At 40.2% G+C, this 22,573-nt stretch overlaps 1 protein-coding gene across 3 annotated transcripts in view; it reads right to left on the bottom strand.

Moving 5' to 3' along the window:
* Positions 1 to 3,399: 3,399 nt before the first annotated feature.
* Positions 3,400 to 22,573, bottom strand: part of cdip1 (cell death-inducing p53 target 1) — a 47,647-nt gene continuing 28,473 nt past the window's right edge. For all 3 annotated transcript variants that reach the window (XM_068055709.1, XM_068055710.1, XM_068055711.1), the window contains 4 exons: positions 20,178 to 20,268; positions 18,884 to 19,027; positions 12,250 to 12,532; positions 3,400 to 6,108 (listed from right to left, as the gene is read on the bottom strand). In XM_068055709.1, coding sequence (XP_067911810.1) covers positions 5,997 to 6,108; positions 12,250 to 12,532; positions 18,884 to 19,027; positions 20,178 to 20,259 — 621 coding nt within the window. In that variant the 5' untranslated portion in view covers positions 20,260 to 20,268 and the 3' untranslated portion in view covers positions 3,400 to 5,996. The remainder of the gene's footprint in view (positions 6,109 to 12,249; positions 12,533 to 18,883; positions 19,028 to 20,177; positions 20,269 to 22,573) is intronic.

Genomic DNA, 22,573 nt, shown 5'->3' with positions numbered 1-22,573 from the left:
CTGCTTGATAGCACTGTCAATAACCCTTTCCAACACTTTGCTGATGATCGAGAGTAGTATTGGCCAGGTTCGATTTGTCCTTTTTGTGCACAGGACATCCCTGGGCAATTTTCCACGTTGCCGCATAGATGCCAGTGTTGTAGCTGTACTGGAACAGCTTGACTAGGGGCGCAGCTAATTAGTTTAGTTTTTTTAGTTTAGAGATACAGCCCCTTCGGCCCACCGAGTCTGTGCCGACCATCAACCACCCATTTATACTAATCCTACACTAATTCCACATTCCTACCACATCCCCACCTGTCCCTATCTTTCCCTACCACCTACCTATACTAGGGGCAATTGCTAATGGCCAATTTACCTATCAACCTGCAAGTCTTTGGCATGTGGGAGGAAACCCACGCAGACACAGGGAGAACTTGCAAACTCCACACAGGCAGTACCCAGAATTGAACCCGGGTCGCTGGAGCTGTGAGGCTGCGGTGCTAACCACTGCGCCACCCCAAGTGGAGCACAAGTCTTCAGTACTGTTGCCAGAATGTTGTCAGGACCCATAGTCTTTGCAGTATCCAGTGCCTTCAGCTGTTTCTTGATGTCACGTGGAGTGGATTGGATTGGCTGAAGATTGACATCTGTGATAACAAAAACAAGAAATGCTGGAATCACTCAGCAGGAATCACCCTCCAGGTGCTCCGAAGAAGGGTCACTGACCCGAAACGTTAACTCTGCTTCTCTTTCCACAGATGCTGCCAGACCTGCTGAGTGATTCCAGCATTTCTTGTTTTTGTTTCAGATTTCCAGCATCCGCAGTATTTTGCTTTTATATTATTGACATCTGTGATGCTGGGGACTTCAAGAGGAGGTTGAGATGGATCACCAACTTGGCTCTTCTGGCTGAAGATGGATTCAAATGCTTCAGCCTTGTCTTTTGCACTGATGTGCTGGGCACCCCATCGTTGAGGATGGGGATAGTTGTGGAGTCTCTGCCTGTCAGTTGGTTAATTATCCACCACCATTCACAACTGGATGGGGCAGGAGTGCAGAATTTAGATCTGATCCGTTGGCTGTGGGATCATTTAGCCCTGTGTATTGCATGCTACTTCTGCTGTTTGACATGGAAGTAGTCCTGCGTTGTAGCTTCACCAGTATGTTTCTCTTTCTACGATCAGAACTTCTGCTAGAATTTGGTCTCAACTTATTTGAAATATCTTGCTGTCTTATGAAGAGGTAATAGGGTCATTACGTAAATCACACCAGGTTTAGAACTGCACAAATTTGGTCTAAGTCAGTGATGATCAAATCTGATATTCAGTAAGGTAAAAATTACTCTGAACAGAATGAAATTGTCGAAGAGGTGTCCACCATGGCTCAGACCTTTGCATTGGCTATGTGAAACAAATCTAATGAGATTTAATACAGAACTGAGTCTTAAGTTGCTTCTATTTCCAAATTCCACAAATGCTAGGATTATAAATTTTGAAGCAGATAAACTTAGTTCACTAAACTTAAATTCTAATAGCTCAAGGGAATAGTGGTCATGTTGAGAAACAACATTTTAACTATATTTTTGTATACTCTAATTGAATGTATCCTTTTACGTAATCAGGCCTATGTAACTTAAGCTTTTCCTGTGTCCATTTGAATGCGCATTTTGGCTGTCGCTGTGGACCCGAGCTCATCACTTATGTTCCCACTTTTAAAAAATTTTTCTCTTTACTCTCCTAGACCTCTCTCTTCTGTTATACCTTCTTTCACTTTTCCACTCTCAGGTAGTCTGCCCTCCCAATTTCCTACCTCAACCTTTCAGTACTCATCGACCTTCCTGCTCTCTTGCTACCGTTTCAGGCTGGACTCCCTCTTAAATAAGCTTACAACTTTCCTCTGCCTCTCTTGGTATCCTCAGACAGGCTCAGAGGCAGTTGGTGCTGGCTGAATACAAGCATCCTACTTTCCAACTTCCATCCATAGTGTCCACTGGAGCCTAATCTTGCCAATCTCCTTCCCATCCAACTCACCTGTCCCACTGCTGACCCGGTTGCCAATGCCAGTAGAGCAGCTCTCACTGTCCATCTACACATCCCCCTTCCAGAATATCCATTTACTTGTAAACAAGCCCCTTACCATCAAGGTCGAGTTCGGTAGATTTTGATATACAAGTTTAACATAACTTGTCTAAGCCACTGGTTCGGCCTCAATTGGAGTATTGCATCCCGTTCTGGGCGCCACACTTTAGGAAAGATGTGAAGGCATTGGAGACAATGCAGAAAAGATTCACAAGAATGGTTCCACGTACGAGGAACTTCATTTACGAAGATGGATTGGAGAGGTTGGGGCTGTTTTCCTTGAAGAGAAGGCGGAGAGAGGTATTTAAAATCATGAGGGGTCTGGACAGAGTTGATAGGGAAAATCTGTTCCCACTTGTGGAAGGATCAAGAACGAGAGGGCCAGGATTTAAAGTAATTGGCTAAAGAAGCAATGGCGACATGAGAAAAAACATTTTACGCAGTGACTGATTAGGATCTGGAATGCACTACCAGAGTGTGGTGAAGGCTGGTTCAATTGAGACATTCGAAAGGCAATTAAGAGTTATCTGAAAAGGAAGAATGTGCAGGGTGAAGGTAGGGGAATGGGATTCAGTGAATTGCTCAGAGAGCCAAAGCAGACATGGGCCAAATGGCCTCCTTCTGCTGTAACAGTTCAGATTCTATGCTGTCCCTTGGCGACATCGCCCAAAAACATAGCGTTAGTTCTCATGTGTATGCTGATGGCATCCAGCTCTACCTCACCACAACCTCTGGATTTCTCCAGTGTTGCTAAATTATCAGATTCTGTTCTGGATGATAGAAAAGCAATGAGTTGAAATTTTCTCCAATTAAAATATTGGGGCGACTAAAGCCAATTTCCCCAATCCCTGCTCCAAACTTCCCTCTCCCTGCAACTGCTCGAGAGCAAACCAGATGATTCACAACCTTGGTGCCAGGTTTCACCCAGAGATGAGCCTCCAACCTATCTTATGCATCACCAAGACCACGTATTTCCACCTTCATAACATCACCCAGCGTCACCCCTACCTCAGCTCCTCTGCTGCTGAAACCATTATTCATCCCTATTAGCTCAAAATTTGTCAATTCCAAAATACTGCTACTTGGCCTCCCACATTCTACCCTCCTTAAACTGGAAATTATCCAAAACTCAGCGCAAGTAAGAATGCGGGCAGCAAAGTCCCATTCACCCATCATCCCTTTGCTCACAGACCTGCATTGGCTCCCAGTCAAGCAACACCTTGATTTTAAAATTCTCAGCTTTGGGACTGGTTGGGTTGCTCCTACAGAGCACCAATACGATTCTCTAAATACAAGTTACTTGAGCCAAAAGATCAGAATTAAGAGCTTCACAACAAAATTGTGGCATTAGCATTTATTAACCTTCAAGTTGTATATACCCATTTGTACATTAGATAAGACATGTACGTTGTATGGAATGCTTATATAATTAGCTTGTACACAACATAAGCTGACTCAACCAATAATGGTTTGAGTTATATAAAATAGGCATTAGGGCATTGAGATCTTTCCAGCAAGAACTTTAGCAATATATACATCCTGCCTCTTGAATTAGCACAAAAATGCTTTTGGAACAGGTTTCCAATCACTACCATATATCACTTAAATACCAAAGGTGATCAGATCGTATATGATCATGTTAAGATTTAAACCCAAGTTCAGCACTCACTATATAAGCAATAATCAAATTTTCCTCCCCGTTTCCATGTGAAAGTTGATGAGGACAGGTAAATTATTCAAGTTAACTTTGCAGGTGTGTAAGGAAAAGACAGACATTAAAAGAAATAGTGCAAAACAGTCAGATGTACTTTAAAAAAAAAAATTCAGTATTTCAGTTACCCAGGCAACTGTGAAATTGTTAAAATCTGATGCAGTATTTTCAAGTCACAGGTCAGACAGACAATTATTAAACCCTCTTCCACCCATATAGTCTCCAGCACAGTAGCGAAGATCTGGTGCCCGTGTGTCCATCAGGATAACTAAACTATAATTATTTGGTAAATAAACATGAATTGTTTTTCCTCTTTAATGATGCTCTCTAAATAGGAGACCTTTTAAAAATAAAATACCATTACCTTCACCAGTCTTCAAGTGCAAGGATCCATTTTACAACAGGAGATACTTTTTGCATGTGCCATAAAATGTAGTCCATGTTGAAAGTGAAAGCATGGTATCCTTCCACAATGATTCACTTCAATTAACAAAACAGAAGTGGAGAACTTGAAATATTGCATTTACAGTACTAAAAGCCAACTAAAATTAACACGGCTTCAGTCATTCTTTTGACACTGCCACTGTCACAAGGCGGCAGTATTAGAAAAGGCTGTTTATGTCCAACACTTCTGCTTCCTGTATCTTGTAATGAAGGAGGGAAAAAAAATGCTTTGGCCTCCTGCTGTTATAACACACATGGTAGAGTAATGACTTTCTAGCAATCTGAATGGAGTGACCAAGATTGGTTGAAACATTACTAATATCAAATAATTTGTTTCCTTAACCGAACTGCCATGTCCAATAACACTGGTTACCTTTAATACATAATTGATGGATAAGTAATAGGCACATTAAAACAAAGCATACTAGAAAGAGGTTGGGCGCACACAAGCCCTTCCACTGCTCCTCCCAAAAATACATTTTTCATTAAAAAATACATTTTCATTAAAATGTCGTGTTGCATACTCATTTTCAAAGCAGAATACACTTTGCTGCAATTCCATAATGCAAGTTGTACAGTACAACATGAGAGCAAAGTGGAAGTTCACATATGCTGCAAAAGTTCTTAGCAAAGGCAATACTTGCAAGCTGTCAAAAACTGCACAAGCAGAGCATTTTATTACATTTACATTCTGAATATATAATCAAGATTTCTGCACTGTACAATATTTCAAAACACTATAAAGAACATACAGGAGATCCTGGTACAGTTATCCATATTGTAACAGACAAAAAAAGCACTATGGATCCAAATAAAATGCAAGTTATGCATCATTAGTCTTTTAAAGATAGGATTTGTTATTGTTAGAAGCTACCTGTTGTACAAGCTCCATTACATGGGTTAAAAAGGACTTTTATTGTAATTGTAGTGCAATCATAAGTCAAAGTCATTTGTAATAGCTCAGAACTTTGATCCTTCATTTAAAGCAAATCAACTGAAGTGTGAAATTCACATTTTAGCAAAACATTTCATTTGGTCAAAATAAATATTGCTGTTCTAAAACAAGTCTTCATTATTACATCGGTACCTTTCTCAACAACCTACATATCAGTTTCAGAAATTTGGTCTTTAGAGATCTGTACCAGGATGGACTTCTGAACAAAACCAAATACTTTAGTAAGATGCAAGTTCTAACATTACAGAAATGCAAATAATATTAAACATATTCATGCATATGCTCCCATTAAGAAGCATTGGTGTGAGAGACAACAAAACTATTTTCCCTGGGCTTTCACATATGCATTCACACTCCATTGTTTATTTTCTACAGAGCACATGAATGATTTCTTTTTCAATATTTTTAATTTAAACAGAATGCATCACAAAAATATTGCTATGGTGTACAATATTTTGGGTCTGAAGGCAGATTGTTGAAAGACGTCCTAAACCAGTTATTTTCCCTTAGTTCCCAAACACTATTCAGTGCAATAAATCAAATAGTTCAGGATTTGAAAGTACTTGGAACTTCGTAAGTTGATCTGATTTGTTAGCTAGGGTATGAAATTTATACTGTTTATTTGAAATTAATACATTAATAAATTCTTCAACTTCATATGTTCTACAAGTAAGGCATTCACAGTTGCTTACAATTACAGCATAGTACAATGCTGTAAGTATCACAATCATATGGAACACAATATGTAAATTGAAATAAAGAGTGAACATTAAGTGTGTCATTTTCAGGTTATCCCAACACATCTTGGCCACAGTCAGGATTGCTGTTAGCATACACGCTTGTATGTATATATGTAAGCTTTACAGTTTGGACAAGTGTGCATCACATCCTTCAGATCATCTATCAAGCAGGGGATTAAGCAGCAGCCCAAGTCACACCTGGATTAAAACAAAAAAAAAAAAACTTTGTAAAATTTTACTGCAACCATATTTCCATTACTTAATCAGCATTTTCTGTTATAGAACAAATAGTATCATCAAAGGATTGTTGGAAAATGAAGTGGGGATACATTACCAGTTGCACCCATCATGCTTACCCTTATTAGAACTGAAGACTAGAGTGCCTCAGAGTTCAAAACAAATCCAGTTCCCTTTGTGTAGTATAATCAAATAAAAACCTTTTTGAGTATCCAGATTAATGGCCCAAAATTACAAAGTCTGTTTCAGTAAAATCTACTGTTCCAGATTCCAGAAGTCAACATAACCAAAATATTGTAATCGGTTTACCAGTGCGTATGCAAGTTCTGGAATAATCACTGCCAGGAGATGCAGTTAAATTTGGGGGGTCTGTTGTCGTGGTCTGCGCAGTTTAAAAAAAAAAATTAACTTGCAATAACGTAAAGGAAAACAATTCCGTAATACTATACCATGTCTATGAATATTGTCTGAAAAATTTTTAAAAATCTAAAATTGGAATAAATGTTAAAGATTTATTTTAAATACTCCATTACAGCAACAAAGCATGCAACAATTAAAAGACATCTCCCCAGTTTAAGCAACACTTGGTCATTCTCTTCTACTAACTCATGCTGGGATACTTTTCCATCATTACATTATGGTGGGATCCACTTGGTTTACGAGAGTCTGAGATAGACAACCACTCTGCATTACAACACAAACATTTATTAATGGCCTCCTGTATCACAACAGAAGAATCACAATGTGATAACATTCATAAAATCATAGGTTATTGAAGCAAGCTCTGTTTGCTTAGAACTTCCTCTAAATGGAGAGTTTGCTTGTCGAGAGGGAGAGGGAGAAATAAATTTGCATTTAAATTCCCTAATTAAATTTGCCACAAGGACCCAATTTTTAATCCTCGACTGCTCGTGTAATGAATACTGTTCTGAGCAGTTCAGGACTTTTTTTTTTTTAAAACTAGCTGGCACATAAACTTGAACCCTTCCCTCCCCCAGGAATCTAACTAGATTCTGAATGTTACACTCTACTACTTTTATCTAGAAAATCATTCCAAACATTTATCATCTTTACAGCAAAAAAAAAAAACTCATACGTCCCACAAAGGGCGGCACAGTGGCGCAGTGGTTAGCACCGCAGCCTCACAGCTCCAGCGACCTGGGTTGAATTCTGGGTACTGCCTGTGCGGAGTTTGCAAGTTCTTCCTGTGACTGCGTGGGTTTTCGCCGGGTGCTCCGGTTTCCTCCCACAGCCAAAGACTTGCAGGTTGATAGGTAAATTGGCCATTATAAATTGCCCCTAGTATAGGTAGGTGGGGATGCGTGAGGATGTGGTAGGAATATGGGATTAATGTAGGATTAGTATAAATGGGTGGTTGATGGTCGGCACAGACTCGGTGGGCCGAAGGGCCTGTTTCAGTGCTGTATCTCTAAATAAATAAAAATAAATGTAAATTTATATCCTTTGGTCCTAACTTAAAATGTAATATTCTAAGTTTATCCATCTACATTGTTTAGCGTTTTACTAATTCTCTCTAGACTGGACCTTAAGCTTCTCGTAACTTCTCAATTTTTACATTCACTCAATCTCGTTGCAGCACCCTCAATGCATCTTTGCCTTCCATGGTGGTTAAAACTTAAGTGCTCTAGATGTGGTCTGAATAGTGTACTATAAAGCCCTAGCAGAACCTTTGTACCTGTCCTCTACTATACTGACTTATAAAGCCAAGCATTCTACTCTATTTTTAAAAGAGAGTCACCAGATTTACTTCACAAATAAATTCACTCAGATTTTTCCCTTTCATTTTATAAGTTTGTTGTATATTTTTGTCAATGTGCAAAACTAATTTTTCTGCCCAGTTGCATAACTGACCTAAATCTCTTCCCAGTGAGCATTAACAAAGCCAATAATAAACCAAACTGGGTTAGAACAAATGATATTTTTCATTAACAGATATCACCAGGTCCAATTATTTTTGGTTGAAGTTATATAATGCAGTTTGGTGGGTTGGCAACCAAATGAAAATCTGCCTCAAATGCATATGTAAAGAGGGGGAGCAGAGTCAATTATAAGTCGATTAGAAGAAGAATTTAACTATCATTTATATCAAAAACCACAGCACAGGAAGGAGCAGTGATGCGTGGTTCCTGCAGGATGTGAAAGCAGCAAGTAGCAGCCATTAACTTAAACAAGTTCCTATCTTAGGAAGTGTCTCCAACTGAGATTACTCTCAAGACCTTATAACTTGAGGCAGAGTAGTAGATAATCAACATATCATGAAGGGAAGGGAAGTAAAGTTTATGGGGCAACAGTTTGATGCAGTCATCCCACAAGTGTGGGGAATGACGACTATTCTAGGCACAGCCATCAAATGGACTTGCTTGGGTGTACAGAGCACAATTTCAAAAATTTGCAGATGACAAAAAAGGTATAGTGACTAAGGAGGACAGAGCAAGGCTGGTGGAATGGGCAGACGACATGTGGCAGACGAAATTTAATGCAGAGAAGTACAAAAAGTGATACATTGTGGTGAGGAAGAGACGGTCGCCCACCTTCTCCTGGAATGTGTCTTTGCAAAGCAGGTGTGGAAAGAGATGCAGTGGTTTTTGTCGAGGTTCATCCCAAGCAGCTCTGTAACACAGGAGTCTGTGCTCTACGGGCTGTTCCCAGGGACACACACTGAGACAAACATCAACTGCTGCTGGAGGACTATCAATTCGGTGAAAGACGCCCTTTGGTCTGCCCGAAACTTGCTGGCCTTCCAGTGCAAAGAGCTGTCCACCACCGAATGTTGCAGACTGGCACATTCCAAGGTCCAGGACTACGTGCTGAGGGACGCACTAAAGCTTGGGGCAGCCGCAGCAAAGGTTCAATGGGGAAAGGCCACAGTGTAAGGTCCCCCCACCAAGCTGAACTGAGGGGCTGGATCCATGGGAAACCCCTCGAACTGTATCGGGAAAATTTTGTGTGCTGTAAATGTAAAAATGTAATTGGCATGACAATGAAATGGAAGAGTTGTGAGGCAACTCATGATTGTATTGAAGGAAACTGATCACCTTTGCACTGTTTGTATTTTTTGACTTGCTGTTTTAAACTGTTTGGGAATGTAATTTTTTTTTTTTTTAAAAACAGATTTTAATGAATAAAGTATATTTTGGAAATAAAAAAAATAAAAAATTTTGGTAGGAAGAGAGAGGAGAGGTAATATAAATAAACTGTATGGGAACAGACACACGTGGGGGTATATGTGCACAAATTGTTGAAGGTGGCAGGGCAGGTTGAGAAAGCAATTAAAAAGTCATATGGGATCCTGGGCTTTATAAACAGAGGCAGACTATAAAAAAGAAGTTTATGAGGAACCTTTATAAAAACATTGGTTCTGCCTAGCTGGAGCACTGTGTCCAATTCCTGGCATCACATTTTAGGAGGGATATGAAGGCTTTAGAGATGGTGCAGAGAAAAAGAAAATTGAGAATGGTTCCAGGGATGAGGGACTTCAGTCATGTGGACTGATTGGAGAAGCTAGGGTTGTTCTCCTTAGAGAAGGTAGAGAGGAGATTTGATAGAGGTGTTCAAAATCTTAAGGCACCTAATCAGAGAAAATAAAGAGAAACTTTTACCATTGGTGAAAGGGTCAATAACTAGAGAGCACAGATTTAAAAAAGGTGATTGGCAAAAGTGTCAAAGGTGACATAAGGAAAAATGTTTTTATGCAACAAGTGGGTACAATCTGGAATGCACCCTCTGAAAAGGTGGTGGAGGCAGATTCAATCATGGGTTTCAAAAGGGAATAGGATAAGCACCTGAAGGGAATAAATTTTCAGAGCTATGGGAAACAGGCAGGAGTGGGAGACTTGGAGAGCCAGCACAGGCTCAACAGGCCAAATGGCCTCCTCCCATGATGTAACCATTTTATGACACCACTTACTCATTGATTGCACGAGAGGGGGAAACAGAGAAAGGAATGAAATTCCTAAATGCGTGCAAGACTCCTTCAAGCAGCATGTTCATGTTTCTATAAAAGGGAGACTCAGTCGGAGAGAGAGATACAGCACTGAAACAGGTCCTTCGGCCTGTTGTGCCAACAACCACCCATTTATACTAATTCTAGATTAACCCCATATTCCCTACCACATCCCCACCTTCTCTCAATTCTCCTACCACTTACCTACACCAGGGGCAATTTACAATGGCCAATTTACCTAGCAACCTGCAAGTCTTTGGCTGTGGGAGAAAACTGGAGCACCCGGCGAAAACCCACACGGTCACAGGGAGAACTTGCAAGCTCCGCACAGGCAGTACGCAGAACTGAATCAGAGTCGCTGGAGCTGTGAGGCTGCGGTGCTAACCACTGCGCCGCCCTCATGTTGTCATAGTTATGAGTAATGAAATAGGTCAGGTAGATGAGTGAAATAAGTATAGGTGAGAGTCTCAGAGGCAGGAACCACACAAGAGATCGGGTCCAAACGGAAAGGGGAAAAAAAAAACTTGTACAAAAAGAAAAGGTACTGGTTTGGAGTAGGGCAGACTTTCAGAAAGAGTGAGCTAGGTGAGTTGAAGTGGAAAGAGAAATTAGCACAAAGGACTACTGATCAATAATGATATTAAAAAGGAGAATATTGAAAAGTTGCAGAATAAACATTTCTTAAAAATGACTACTTCAAAAGTCTCAGAATGCCATGTATAAATTAAATAGTTTAGAACTAAACTAAAAATCGAAGAGAAGCATATATGATGCCTGAAGGCAAGATCAAATGATAAAAATAAAACAAGACAAAGTGAGGAAATAGGTTAAGAAAGGCATAATGAAATTAAGGAAGAGAGAATATATAAAAAATATTCAATATACAATGTAAAAAAAAAAAAATTGTTAAAACGGGTCATGGGAACCCAAAGAGAAAAAGTTAGTTGGTTACTAGAGGATAAGTGGAAAGTGACGCGGATAGTTAACGGCTTAAAAAAAAAAGACTGCAGATGCTGGAAATTTGAAAGAACAGAAAATGCTGGAAATGCTCAGCAGGCCAGGTAGCATCTGCGGAGAGAGACAGAAACATAGCCAACATTTCAGAAGTTCTGATGAAAGGTCAACAACCTGAAATGTTATCTCTCTCCACAGATGCTGCCTAACCCGCTGACTGTTTCCAACATTTTTGTCTTTTATTCTAGTTAACAACTAGTTCACTTTAGTGTCTACAATGGAGCAAAGTATTGAGAAAGAAAGTAATTACTGGCGATGACAAATGTATTATAGCAATTAGTTAAGCCAAAAGCAGGACAAAGTACCAGGAACTGATGGGATATACGCAAAGGTCCTGAAGGAACTGGAAGGGATAGCAGAGGCCCTAGAAATTGTATTTCAGTGCACTATTGAGTGTAATGTGGCCAAGGTAATTGCCATTTTGAAAAAAAGGGCAGCTAACCTGAATAACCCGACAGTTAGTTGACCATTTGTGAGAGGGGAAATTTCAGAACCTTTTAATTAAAATGTGAATCTACTAAATATCTAGATTGGAAAAATAATTAGAAGTAGCCAATGCAGATTTCAGAATGGAATATATTGCTTGACAAACCTGTTAAGATTTTTTTTTCTTTTAAAATGATGTGACAGATATAGGTGAATGAAGAAAACTACAATGGATGTGCATAAACTTTCAGAAAATGGCATCTGACAGGCGACTAGTGGAGAACATTAATTAGTATGGAATTAGCAGGAAGGCAAGGATTAAAAACTGGCTAGATGGGAACAGAGTAGACAATAAGGGCAGTCAGCATCTCAGAGTAGTTGGAAGTGGTTAGTAGTATCCCACAAGATTATGTCCTGGAACCACTTCTAGTTATTGTGTACATCAAGGATTTGGATAAAAGGACTAGATAGAATGCTGTCCAAATTTTCAGACAACGCTAAAATAGGTGGCATAGTAAATAACTGGAGCACCAAAAGCAGCTGCAAGGGGACATTGATATGATGGTGGAATAGACCACAGGTTTGTACATGAAATTCAATATCATGTTCAATTCAGTGCTTTAATTTCTACACAACTGAACAAATCTCAAGATATTTCCATAAACTTTCATCATCATCCTGCTGTGACAGCTACTTACCCCACGAAACAGCAGAAGAGGCAGAATAAAGTATTCAGTAAGCCTACTTCATAGGTGATATTGGTTGTGATAGTCTGCTGGCAATGAGGGCACATGGTCTGCACTGGGGCAGCTTGAAACATCTCCCCCTGCAGCACTGTCACTGTTGTTGCTGCACCTGGGGGAACTATAACAGTTGCTGTTTGCCCACTCTGAGGAGCATAATGTCCAGGAGGGGGTGGGTAGTGCCCTGGGGGTATGTAATGGCCTGGAGGTGGGTACTGTCCAACTGATGGGTAATAACCTGTTAGGAAAAAAAACAAAAAAAATTAAGGCCATGAAGTCATCAATGCATGTTAAAAGGCTACTGCATTTCCTTTAGCTTTCTTTGCACAAATATGTTTATCATGAAATGAAAAAAAACTTGTGACTAAGCTCACACCTATTGTAAAGCTGAAACACCTGTAGCTTTTTGACTCCTTTGGAGCTGCCTGCATTCCTATACCTACACATTGAACAGGAATGTGAAAAAAAGCGATTGGAGGTGCTGATGGTATTTTTGAACTTGGGTGAACCATTGGTCTTTTACAATCCTGTGAATTATTAAGAAAAACAGATTAAAAAAACATCAAGAATTCCCAAGTTGGGCAACATTGACATTCTACAATGCCCACATCTGCTCACTGATGGGAAACTGTAGTCATGCTCACATGCAGTTCTGCAAATAAAACACTCCTTTCCCTTGTACATGATTACATAAATAAATTAAAACAATTAGAATAGATATGGATGGCCTATTCCCTGGCAGAATTCATCTTCCACAATACTGAAAAGTTGTGGCTACTTTTTCACAAGGACACAAGATCACCACAGTTAATGTCAGGTTTATAGAAAGGTTCTGAATTTATGGTAGGAACACAAAACAAAAATTGTGCAGTACAGATTGAGGCAAAAAACACATTTATTCCAGGGGTGAGAAGCGGCCAAAGACCAAAAAAGATAAGTCTGAAAATTAGTTGCCGAAGTCTGAAATTATATTTGGGCAAGGAATCATATAATTATAGCACTGTTAATGATCTGTAATGAATGATTCGAGGCCACTTCAAATGTGTGGAAACAGGAGTTTGCCCTTTCTTTACCTTTGATTACAGTCAAGACATTGGACCAATGCATTTGTATAAAATCACAAGTGACCTCAGCATTCCAACAACTTAGCATCATGAAAACATGCAGAGCTCTGTTACAAAAAAAAACACACTTGGGCTGAATACTTGCTCATTCTTGAAGTTATAGTAGAGGAGATATGTTGTGTTCCAAAACTGGCAAACAGTCTGGCCTCAGAGTACACAGACAGGTCACTGGGATCTTTTCGAACAGTTCTTTTCAGACAGCGTTGATAATTAATTTAGCAGGCTTTCTTCAAAGACAGGAGACAAGATGAGTTGAGTGTAGACTTCTCAGGGTCTTTTAAAGAGGTGCTGGAAAGCTGAGCTGGGTTGTGGTCTTCTCTCCTTCCTAGGCTTTTTAAAAAAAAGAGATGGAACAGGTTGGGCTGAGCTGGGGTTCTGTCCTGTCCAGGGGCCCGAATATCACTTCTCTGCCCACATCTTTCCCAGTTAGCAGGGTTTATGTTCTATTTTTAACTGGAGTCATGTGACAATCAATAAACATTGTTGCCAAACTAGTTCTTTCAGCGTTCTCTTGGGGGAAAAAAAATTGGTCCAACATTTATTCAGTTTGACTATGAATTCCTCAAAAAATATTTTAACAAAAAAAGCACTTTAACACATTAAATGGAGCCGCTGGCATTGTCTTGCTTCTTTTCTGGCTTTCTTCAAGACTCCCTCAGTCTACGTCTCAATGTCATCCATCCATCTGATTTTTCCTCTTCCTTTTCTCCCCCCACTCAATTTAATTTTTTCTTTTAATCAACTTTTTGGTGGCCCTTTACTGGTTTCTAAAACACTCCCAATCCTCAGACTCACTACTCTTTTTTGCAACATTGGAAGCCTTTTCTTTTAAATCAAATATTATCCTGAACTGCCTGAGTGAGCCATAGATGGGTCTTTCTGGCTGAGTTTTTGTTTTTCCAAGGAATGCATTTTTGTTGAACATTTTGAATCCTTTCTTTAAAGGTTTCCCACTATTCATTTACCATCATACCTTTTAGTCTATTTACCTAATCTACCTTAGCCAGGTCTCCCCTCATGCCTACATAATTGGCTTTAAGTTTAAGATTTTTGTTTGAGATTGGAGCAGGTCACTTTCAAACTTAACATGGAATTCAATGGTATTATGATAACTGTTTCCCAGTTAATCTTTTACTATGACATTGCTCATTAACCCTGCTTTATTACACAATACTAGATCTAAGATAGCTTTATTCCTAGTTGGCTCCACAACATATTGCTCCAAGAAACTGTACAAAAAACGTTCTACAACCTAGTCTTCTAGACCACTCCTTCCAATTTCATTGTCCCAGCCTATACACAGATTAATGTCCCCCAGAATTATTACATTGCCTTTATTACAAGCTCCAACAATTTGTTTAATGCTCTGTCCAACAGTATAAACAGTGTTAGGGAGACTATAAACTACTTCCACCAGTGTTTTTTGATTCTTGCTATTATTTCCACCTGTACTGGTTTTACTTCATGATCTTCTGAAGCCAGATCCTTCCCTCACTAATGTCATCCTTTACCAGTGCTACCCCTCCTCCTTTGCTATTCTGTCATTCCAAAATATTGTATACCCTGGAATATGTATTTCCCAACCTTAATCACCATGTAACCATGTCTCTGATGGTGATCTAAATCATGTACCTCTATTTGTGCCACTAGTTCATCTATCTTATTGCAGATGTTTCACACGTTCCGATATAGAACCTTAAATTTCATTTTTTGCTTCTATTCCCTTCAATTACCTTATTTGACGTTCAATTTCTGTTAAACTGACCCTTCCTGTCCCATTCTGCTGGTCTTTACCCACAATGCTTTACTGTTCCGATGACTTGGCTTTTCTCTTTGGATTTTTAAATCTCACCTCTCCCGAGCCCTTCCCCCACTCTTAGTTCACAACCTCTAGTCTTATCTGTTGGCTCACTCTTGAATTTATATAAACTGTCCCTCCCTGTCGCACCTTGATCAAGCAGATGTCTTGAACCCTGGCGCCAGGCAAGCAACACAGCCTTCAGGACTCTCGCTCTTGGCTGCGGAGAACGATGTCTTATCCCCTTGACTACATTGTCCCCTACCACCAATACATTCTTATTTTACTCCCCCAGCCCCCCACTTGAATGGCTTCCTGTACCATGGTGCCATGGTCAGTTTGCTCATCCACCCTGCAGCCCTCGCTCTCACCCATACAAGCTGAAAGAACCTTAATCCTGTTGGACAATTGCAAGGGCCGAGTCTGCTCCACTTCTGCCTTTGCGATGCTCTCACCTGCTTGATTCGAGTTCACACCCTCCTGTCATGACCAAATCAGAAGACCCTATCCTATGGGGTGTGACTGCCTTCTGGAACAAAGTGTCCAAGTAACTTTCCCTCTCCCTGATGCGTCATAGCATCTGTAGCTCGGCCTCCAGCTCACTGAGCCGAAGCTCTTCGAGCTGCAGCCATATTTGCCGTGGATCACACTGGCGTCCACCAGCTCCCACATATTGCAGTTGAAACACATTACCTGCTCTGCCATCCTGATAGTAAATTGTGTTTTAAATAACTGAATATAAAATATTCACCACATAATTCTATTAAGCTTTACTAGTATAAGTAAATAAAACCTTTCAAATTAGTAAAAATATCCAAGTTTTGAAAGATAAACGATAAACTCACCAACCAACTGTTTTCCTGTGATATCACACTGATTTTTTTTCTCCCTAGAACCAGGTCAGTCCACTCTGGTGGCCTAGACTGGCTAACTCTTTTACATTGCTCACTGGTCCTGCTTGCTTCATTAAATTTAATTGATTTTTCTTAAATTTATAGATCCCCTCACTTGCCAAACTCCCTTCTTCACATTGCACTCAAGCAGCACTCAGGGACCCCTGAATTTATACTCTCTGAAAACAATGATCAGCTTTGTTAGAGCTCAGAAACCAGTTTAAGCTAGCTACCTACCTAATTAACTAGCTACAGCTACTCAGAGACCTTGTATGTCCCTGTTTAAAACTGTAAGAAACTTAACTAAAATTACTGTTGAAGAGGCAAGTTATTTGCTAAATTTAAACAAAAACTAGACTAGAGATTAACCCTTAAAATATCGTCATTTACCAAACTCCCTTCTTCACATTCTGCACTCAGTGCAGACACAATTTGAGGTATTCTCTGCTTTGTACACAAATCTGTGCTAAAGTTTTACAAACACTGATTAGGTTTTCCCTTTAGTTGATGAATGCAGAGTTGTAACATGGGGCTTTCTAGCTTTCTCAGCAGCAACCATCATGACTGCTTTGGCAGAGAGTTTTGTGATCTGTTTCTGGTGTGCGATTTCTAGCCGTTTCCTCCCCTGCTGGTTTCTCCTCAGCATACAACTTGTGGGCCTCTTGCATACACTTCACCAGCTTGCCACTGACATCACTAGTCTTGTGTCTTCTTGCAAAGTACTCCAAACTCCTCTGTTCCCAGTGCATATTTCACAGTTTGGATGGCACTGTATGTGCTAACATTCATCTGGGTAGACACTGAGTCAATGATATTAACCATGGTGCTGAAAGAAATTAGGTCCATGTATTTGCTTTGAGCTGGTTCCAAGTCTTCAGAGAGTGTTGCCCCTCTTGTGTATTTCATTCCACCACAAATCTAACCTTCCTTCAGTGAACTGACAGTTCCAATTTGTGTTTTAAAAGCTGGTCTTTTAAAGGTTGGAGAGAGAGAAGCCAATGGTGGATTTCCAAAACTCCAATGTCAGAAATCTACCATTTGGTGGAAATTTCTCATCCCTGTTTGTTCAGTAAAAAATGGTACCATGAAGAAAGGTTGCTTTGTGACAGCAGTGCTGCCAGTAATGTGACCACATGGTAGTTGGTGGGTTCATCGTAGAAGCCAGATGATGCTTATGTCATGGAATGGCAGGAAAATTTTCAACAGTAATTTCACCTAAATTTTTCTCATTACTTTGGACACCACACTTCGGGAAAGTGACGTTTGAGGAGAGAATACAGAAGAGATTTACTAGAACAGTTCCAGGGCTGAGGAATTATAGTTTCATGGATAGGCTAGAGAAGCTGGGATTTTCCCTCCTTCGAGCAGAAAAGGCGAAGAGGAGATTTGATAGAGGTGTTTAAAACAATGAATGGCTCAGGTAGACAAAACAGAGAAACTGTTTTTGATGGCTGAATGGCTGGTTACTGGGGGCACTGATTTATAACTGGCAAAAAAAAAAAGAGGAAAAGCTCTATTAAGCAACATGCAGCTAGGGTTTCAAATGCACTGCCCCATAGAATGGTGGATGCAGATTCAACAGTATCCTTCAAAATGGAATTGGGATGGGATATGGGGAAAGAGCAGGGGAGTGGGATTAACTGGATCACTCTTCCAAAGAACTGTTACAGACTCTGGAATGAATGGCCTCCTTCTGTGCTGTACTATCCTATGATTTTGTATCAGCCAATCTGAGAGTGAAATTGCACATAGTATCAATCTGGCCTGAAATCAGGAGCAACTCAGTACTATGGATTTATGACTATATGGAACTAGGTTGAAATTGTGCTGTATTCATTTTATGTAGGAACTCTACAGCTGTCATCCCATCAGTTGGGACAGAATTCTAACCCAAACACTGCAGCCAAACAACTCAATGCCTTGCCCGGTGCTTGAAGGAAAGCGCAAGAGTTATATGCGGTCAACAATGTGATTGCAGTCATCCTGATTCGCTGAAATACATTGGATGCCTGCTCCATATAGAACGAGCGAGGAGGTTGGAGTGCCAGAAAAATAAAATATATAGGAAATACTGAGTATGGGATGTCTGGCAGCATCTGTGGAGAAACAGAGTCAATACTTCAGGTCAGTAAGTCGAAGAGTTACTGATCGGAAACGTTAACGGTTTCTCTCCCCACAGATGCTTTCAGACCTGCGTATTTCCAGCATCTGCAGTATTCTGCTCCTCTTTGATACTATTTCTTATTAACACACGGTTGGATTCAAATAAAGCAGGAATATTTCTGACAAAGAGCTAAATAAAGAGAAAATCTGAACCTTACATTAACTGCAAATGACTCCACTTCACAATGCCAGTATTATTTCACATTTATAATGTGTCGTCTTCTTTGGCTTCCTTGTCTCGAGAGACAATGGGTAAGCACCTGGAGGTGGTCAGTGGTTTGTGCAGCAGCGCTTGGAGAGGCCAATTCTAAAATGATAGACTCTTCCACAGGTGCTGCAGATAAAATTGGTTGTCGGGGCTGTTACACAGTTGGCTCTCCCCTTGCGCTTCTGTCTTTTTTCCTGCCAACTGCTAAGTCTCTTCGACTCGCCATGCTTTAGCCCCGCCTTTATGGTTGCCCGCCAGCTCTGGCGATCGCTAGCAACTTACTCCCACGACTTGTGATCAATGTCACAGGACTTCATGTCGCGTTTGCAGACGTCTTTAATGGGTATTATCAGTTATATCAACAAATTCAGCAATCACACCAAAGTTTTAAAAGTTTAATTACCATGTGGTGGCATGGACATACCACCTTCTGCTGGCGTGTGAAGAGGTACAAATCCTGGTTGTGCCATTGGCTCATAAGGAGGTGGCCCACCATCTGGTGGGACAGAATATCCTTGAGATTGAGTGGTAGTAGGTGGCATATACACTAAAAAGAGACAGGGAAAAATATTTTCTACATTGCAACAAAAGTACAACTGATACAAATAGTGTAAACTATGAACTTAAGGAAATATTTGTTTGTCAAGGAGAAATCTTGTTGGGAGGTCTAATTATTCCCTAACTGTCTCTGTCCCACACCTTATACTTAATAACAAAAATCAATAAAACACCCAGCCTAGATTATTTTGGATGTTGCATTTTTGGGTGGATCCCAATTGCCCATAACCTGGAGAGTTGATTCTTGCCTTGAGGTGGTGGTAAGCTTGTGGTATATGCCTTGAAACCAAACAGCAACCTCTCCACCCACCTATCCACCTCCATAAATGCTACTGATGCTGTTATACACATTCAAACTGCAGAATCTACATTCAGCTAATGGTCACTGACTTGGGTGGAATTCTTGAAAATTAAAAAGGTGTTTAAAAAGTCACAAAAAATAGTGAAATATTTTTGATCCTTTTGTCTAAAATCTCAATTGGTACGAGTTTTTATTTACTGATTAACTATTTTTTTTTTTAAAAAGGACAAAATTTATTTTTGAGTACATCAACTGAATCACATTACAATTTTCAGGGAAAAAATATTGATCATTCAGGATTGATGACTTTGGTATGTCTAAAGGTTTCTCATTGGCAGATTTCCAGCAATTTTCTTTGCTTTTAATTCTTACTTTGCCTCTGTCACTTCTGATTTGCTACTGTTTTACACTGAACCAAACATGTTAGGGTACAAATATGGCAAGCAGGAACAGTACAGTAGGAGCAAGACTAAAATTAAAAATTATACTAGATGGGTTATTCAGTACTACTTAAAAATTACAACATAAATAAAACTGTACATAGGTTTGCAAGGTATAGTAACCTTCCATAACAAAGTTTATAGCACATTTGAAATGTATAATTCTAACCTACACATATTAGCATTCTGATTTCTGTACTGACAAAAATATTGTAAACAAATTAAGGACTGTTGATAACATTAATAATTCAGATCACAAAGCAATTTCTTTTTTAATTAAAAGTCTTGATTCTTTAACATGTTTTCAAGATATGGTATTTGGCATGCAGAGAGATCTGCTCAAGTATCAAGTTCACCAAGCTTTCCATGAAATATTTCAGTAAAAATGTTGTTGCTACCTGTTGATGGTGGTTGTCCTGCTTTCTCAAGTAATGGAGCAGAAGGTCCCCCAGGGTACGGAGGAGGTGGTTCTTCCGACATTGCTCACCACTGTTGATAACAAAATGAATTACCCAGAAAAGCAAAATTGTGCAGATTGTAGATGACAGTTCTGTCCTTATAAACAAGGATTCTCTCACGCACACTATTACCACCCAACATACATTCACACAGAACAAAAAGACGACCATTTGGCATACTCCATCAAAATCCCTCAATTTTGAATACCTAGTAAACTTTGCTCCAAGGAGAACAATCCCAGCTTCTCTAGTCTCTCCATATAATTGAAGTCACTCACCCCTGGTACCATTCTAGCAAATCTCCAAAGCCCTGGCATCCTTTCTAAAGGTGTGGTGTATAGAATTGGACACTCAACTGGAGCCTAACCAGGTTATTTATAAAAAAAGTTTAGCATAACTATTTTGCTTTTGCACTCTGCCTCAAAATAGAGAGCCATAGACCCAGAATACATTTCAGAAAACAGCATCAGCTTGTCCTGCTACCTTCAAAGATCTGTGTACATACAGCCCCAGGTCTCTATTCCTGTACACTCTAAAATTTAATTTATATTGCCTTATTTTTCTTTTCAAAATGCATCGCCTCACACTTCTCTGCATTTAAATTTCATTTAATGAAATAAATGGCCCAGCTCATACTAACAAACCCATTTTGATTCATTAACGAGGGATATACAAGAATAACTTGTGGATGTGTTCCATTTCAATAGTTTAGCACTATTAAAAGCCAGTCAGAATCGCCATGTTGAATATGGCAAATTTGAATAGTTATGCTGATTTGTCCCTAGAAGCAATATCCCATTTCCAAATGTTTTTCTTTGCACGCTAGGTTCCATAACAAAGTGCAGTCAGAAACTGTACAGAGGACATGCATTACACCAGTTTGGCCTGCATAGCTACTAGGAGAATAAAGATTTGGAGTACAACAAACTTAGCAGTACAGCGACCTTCTACATACAAAAGGTGATTTCATACTGACACTCCCCTCAAGTTCCATACAACAACTTGGTATACCATAGGCAAGAAAAGCTGCACGTGAAGCTTTGTAACTGGAATTCCACAAGGGCTCCTTGAACCAATTGAGGTTCATCTGCAACTTCTTGTGTTCCTACTGCAAGCACAAAATTCAGTACTACGCTAGCCATAATCTTACAAAAGTCCAATTTTCTAGCCACATTTTTATTACTAATCATTTATAAGATGTGAGCGTCACTGGCAAGGCCAGCATTCATTGCCCATCCCTAATTACCCTTGAGGTGATGAACCACCTTCTTGAACCGCTGCAGTCCATGTGAGGTTGGTACACCCACAGTAGTTAGGAACAAAGTTCCAGCACTTTGACCCAGTGACAGTGAAGGAACGGTGATATCAGTTCCAAATCAGAATGGTGTGTGGCTTGGAGAATTTGCAGGTGGAGGTGTTCCCATGCATTTACTGCCCGAGGTTGCGGGTTTGGAAGGTGCTGCCAAAGGAGGCTTGGCAAGTTGCTGCAGTGCATCTTGTAGATGCTACACACTGATGCCACTGTGCACCGGAGGTGGAGGGCGTCAATGTCTAAGGTGATGGATGGGGCAATCAAGTAGGTTGCTTTATTCTTGATGGCGCGGGCTTGAGTGTTGTTGCACCTGGACGCATCCAGGCAAGTGTCATCACATTCTCTTTTCACAGATGCTGCCAGACCTGCCGAGTGGTTCCAGCATGTCTTGTTTTTATTTCAGATTTCCAGCATCCGCAGTATTTTGCTTTATTTTAGTGTTTAATTCACTGCTACTTCTCTTCCAGGAATGCCTACCTTGAAGAGGTTCTGCTCTTCTCTCCAATGGGATTTTCATTTGTCTTTTTTACCTTGTTGACCTTCATTGCTTTCTATTTCCCTCCTGGTGTTTGATAAGGTGTCTACCAAAACCCGTTTTCACAGCCACATCTCCTTCCTCAGTGACTGTCTCCGGCTCTGACTTATTCCATGTGGATTCCAACTACAGTTTCACCCATCATGCTTTGAATCCACCCAGGATCACAGGTATCTCCGAGAAACACAACGTTCCTCGGACTGCTACTTGCGCCGCATCCTGAGATCCACACTCAGTGCTATGCGCCGCCACATGCACACACTGGACCTCTCTCTCCAGCAGCACCGCCTCACCTTATCTCAAAGCTGTTCTACTCCGCAGTTTCATTTCATCTTTCGTCTCATCCGACGCATTAACAAAAAACGTTTTTTCTTCCTTTCAGGTATTAAGGAACGCAAGCTCCAGCAGCTGATGGGGACTAATGCCCCTCCAGATCCTCCTTCCGCTTCACTTCCCTCTGACCCCACCCCTTCTGATCTGACCCTTTGC

This window comes from Heterodontus francisci, chromosome 24 (genome assembly GCF_036365525.1).
Source record: "Heterodontus francisci isolate sHetFra1 chromosome 24, sHetFra1.hap1, whole genome shotgun sequence".
NCBI lineage: Eukaryota > Metazoa > Chordata > Chondrichthyes > Heterodontiformes > Heterodontidae > Heterodontus > Heterodontus francisci.
This window is presented reverse-complemented; position numbering and strand designations above follow the sequence as displayed.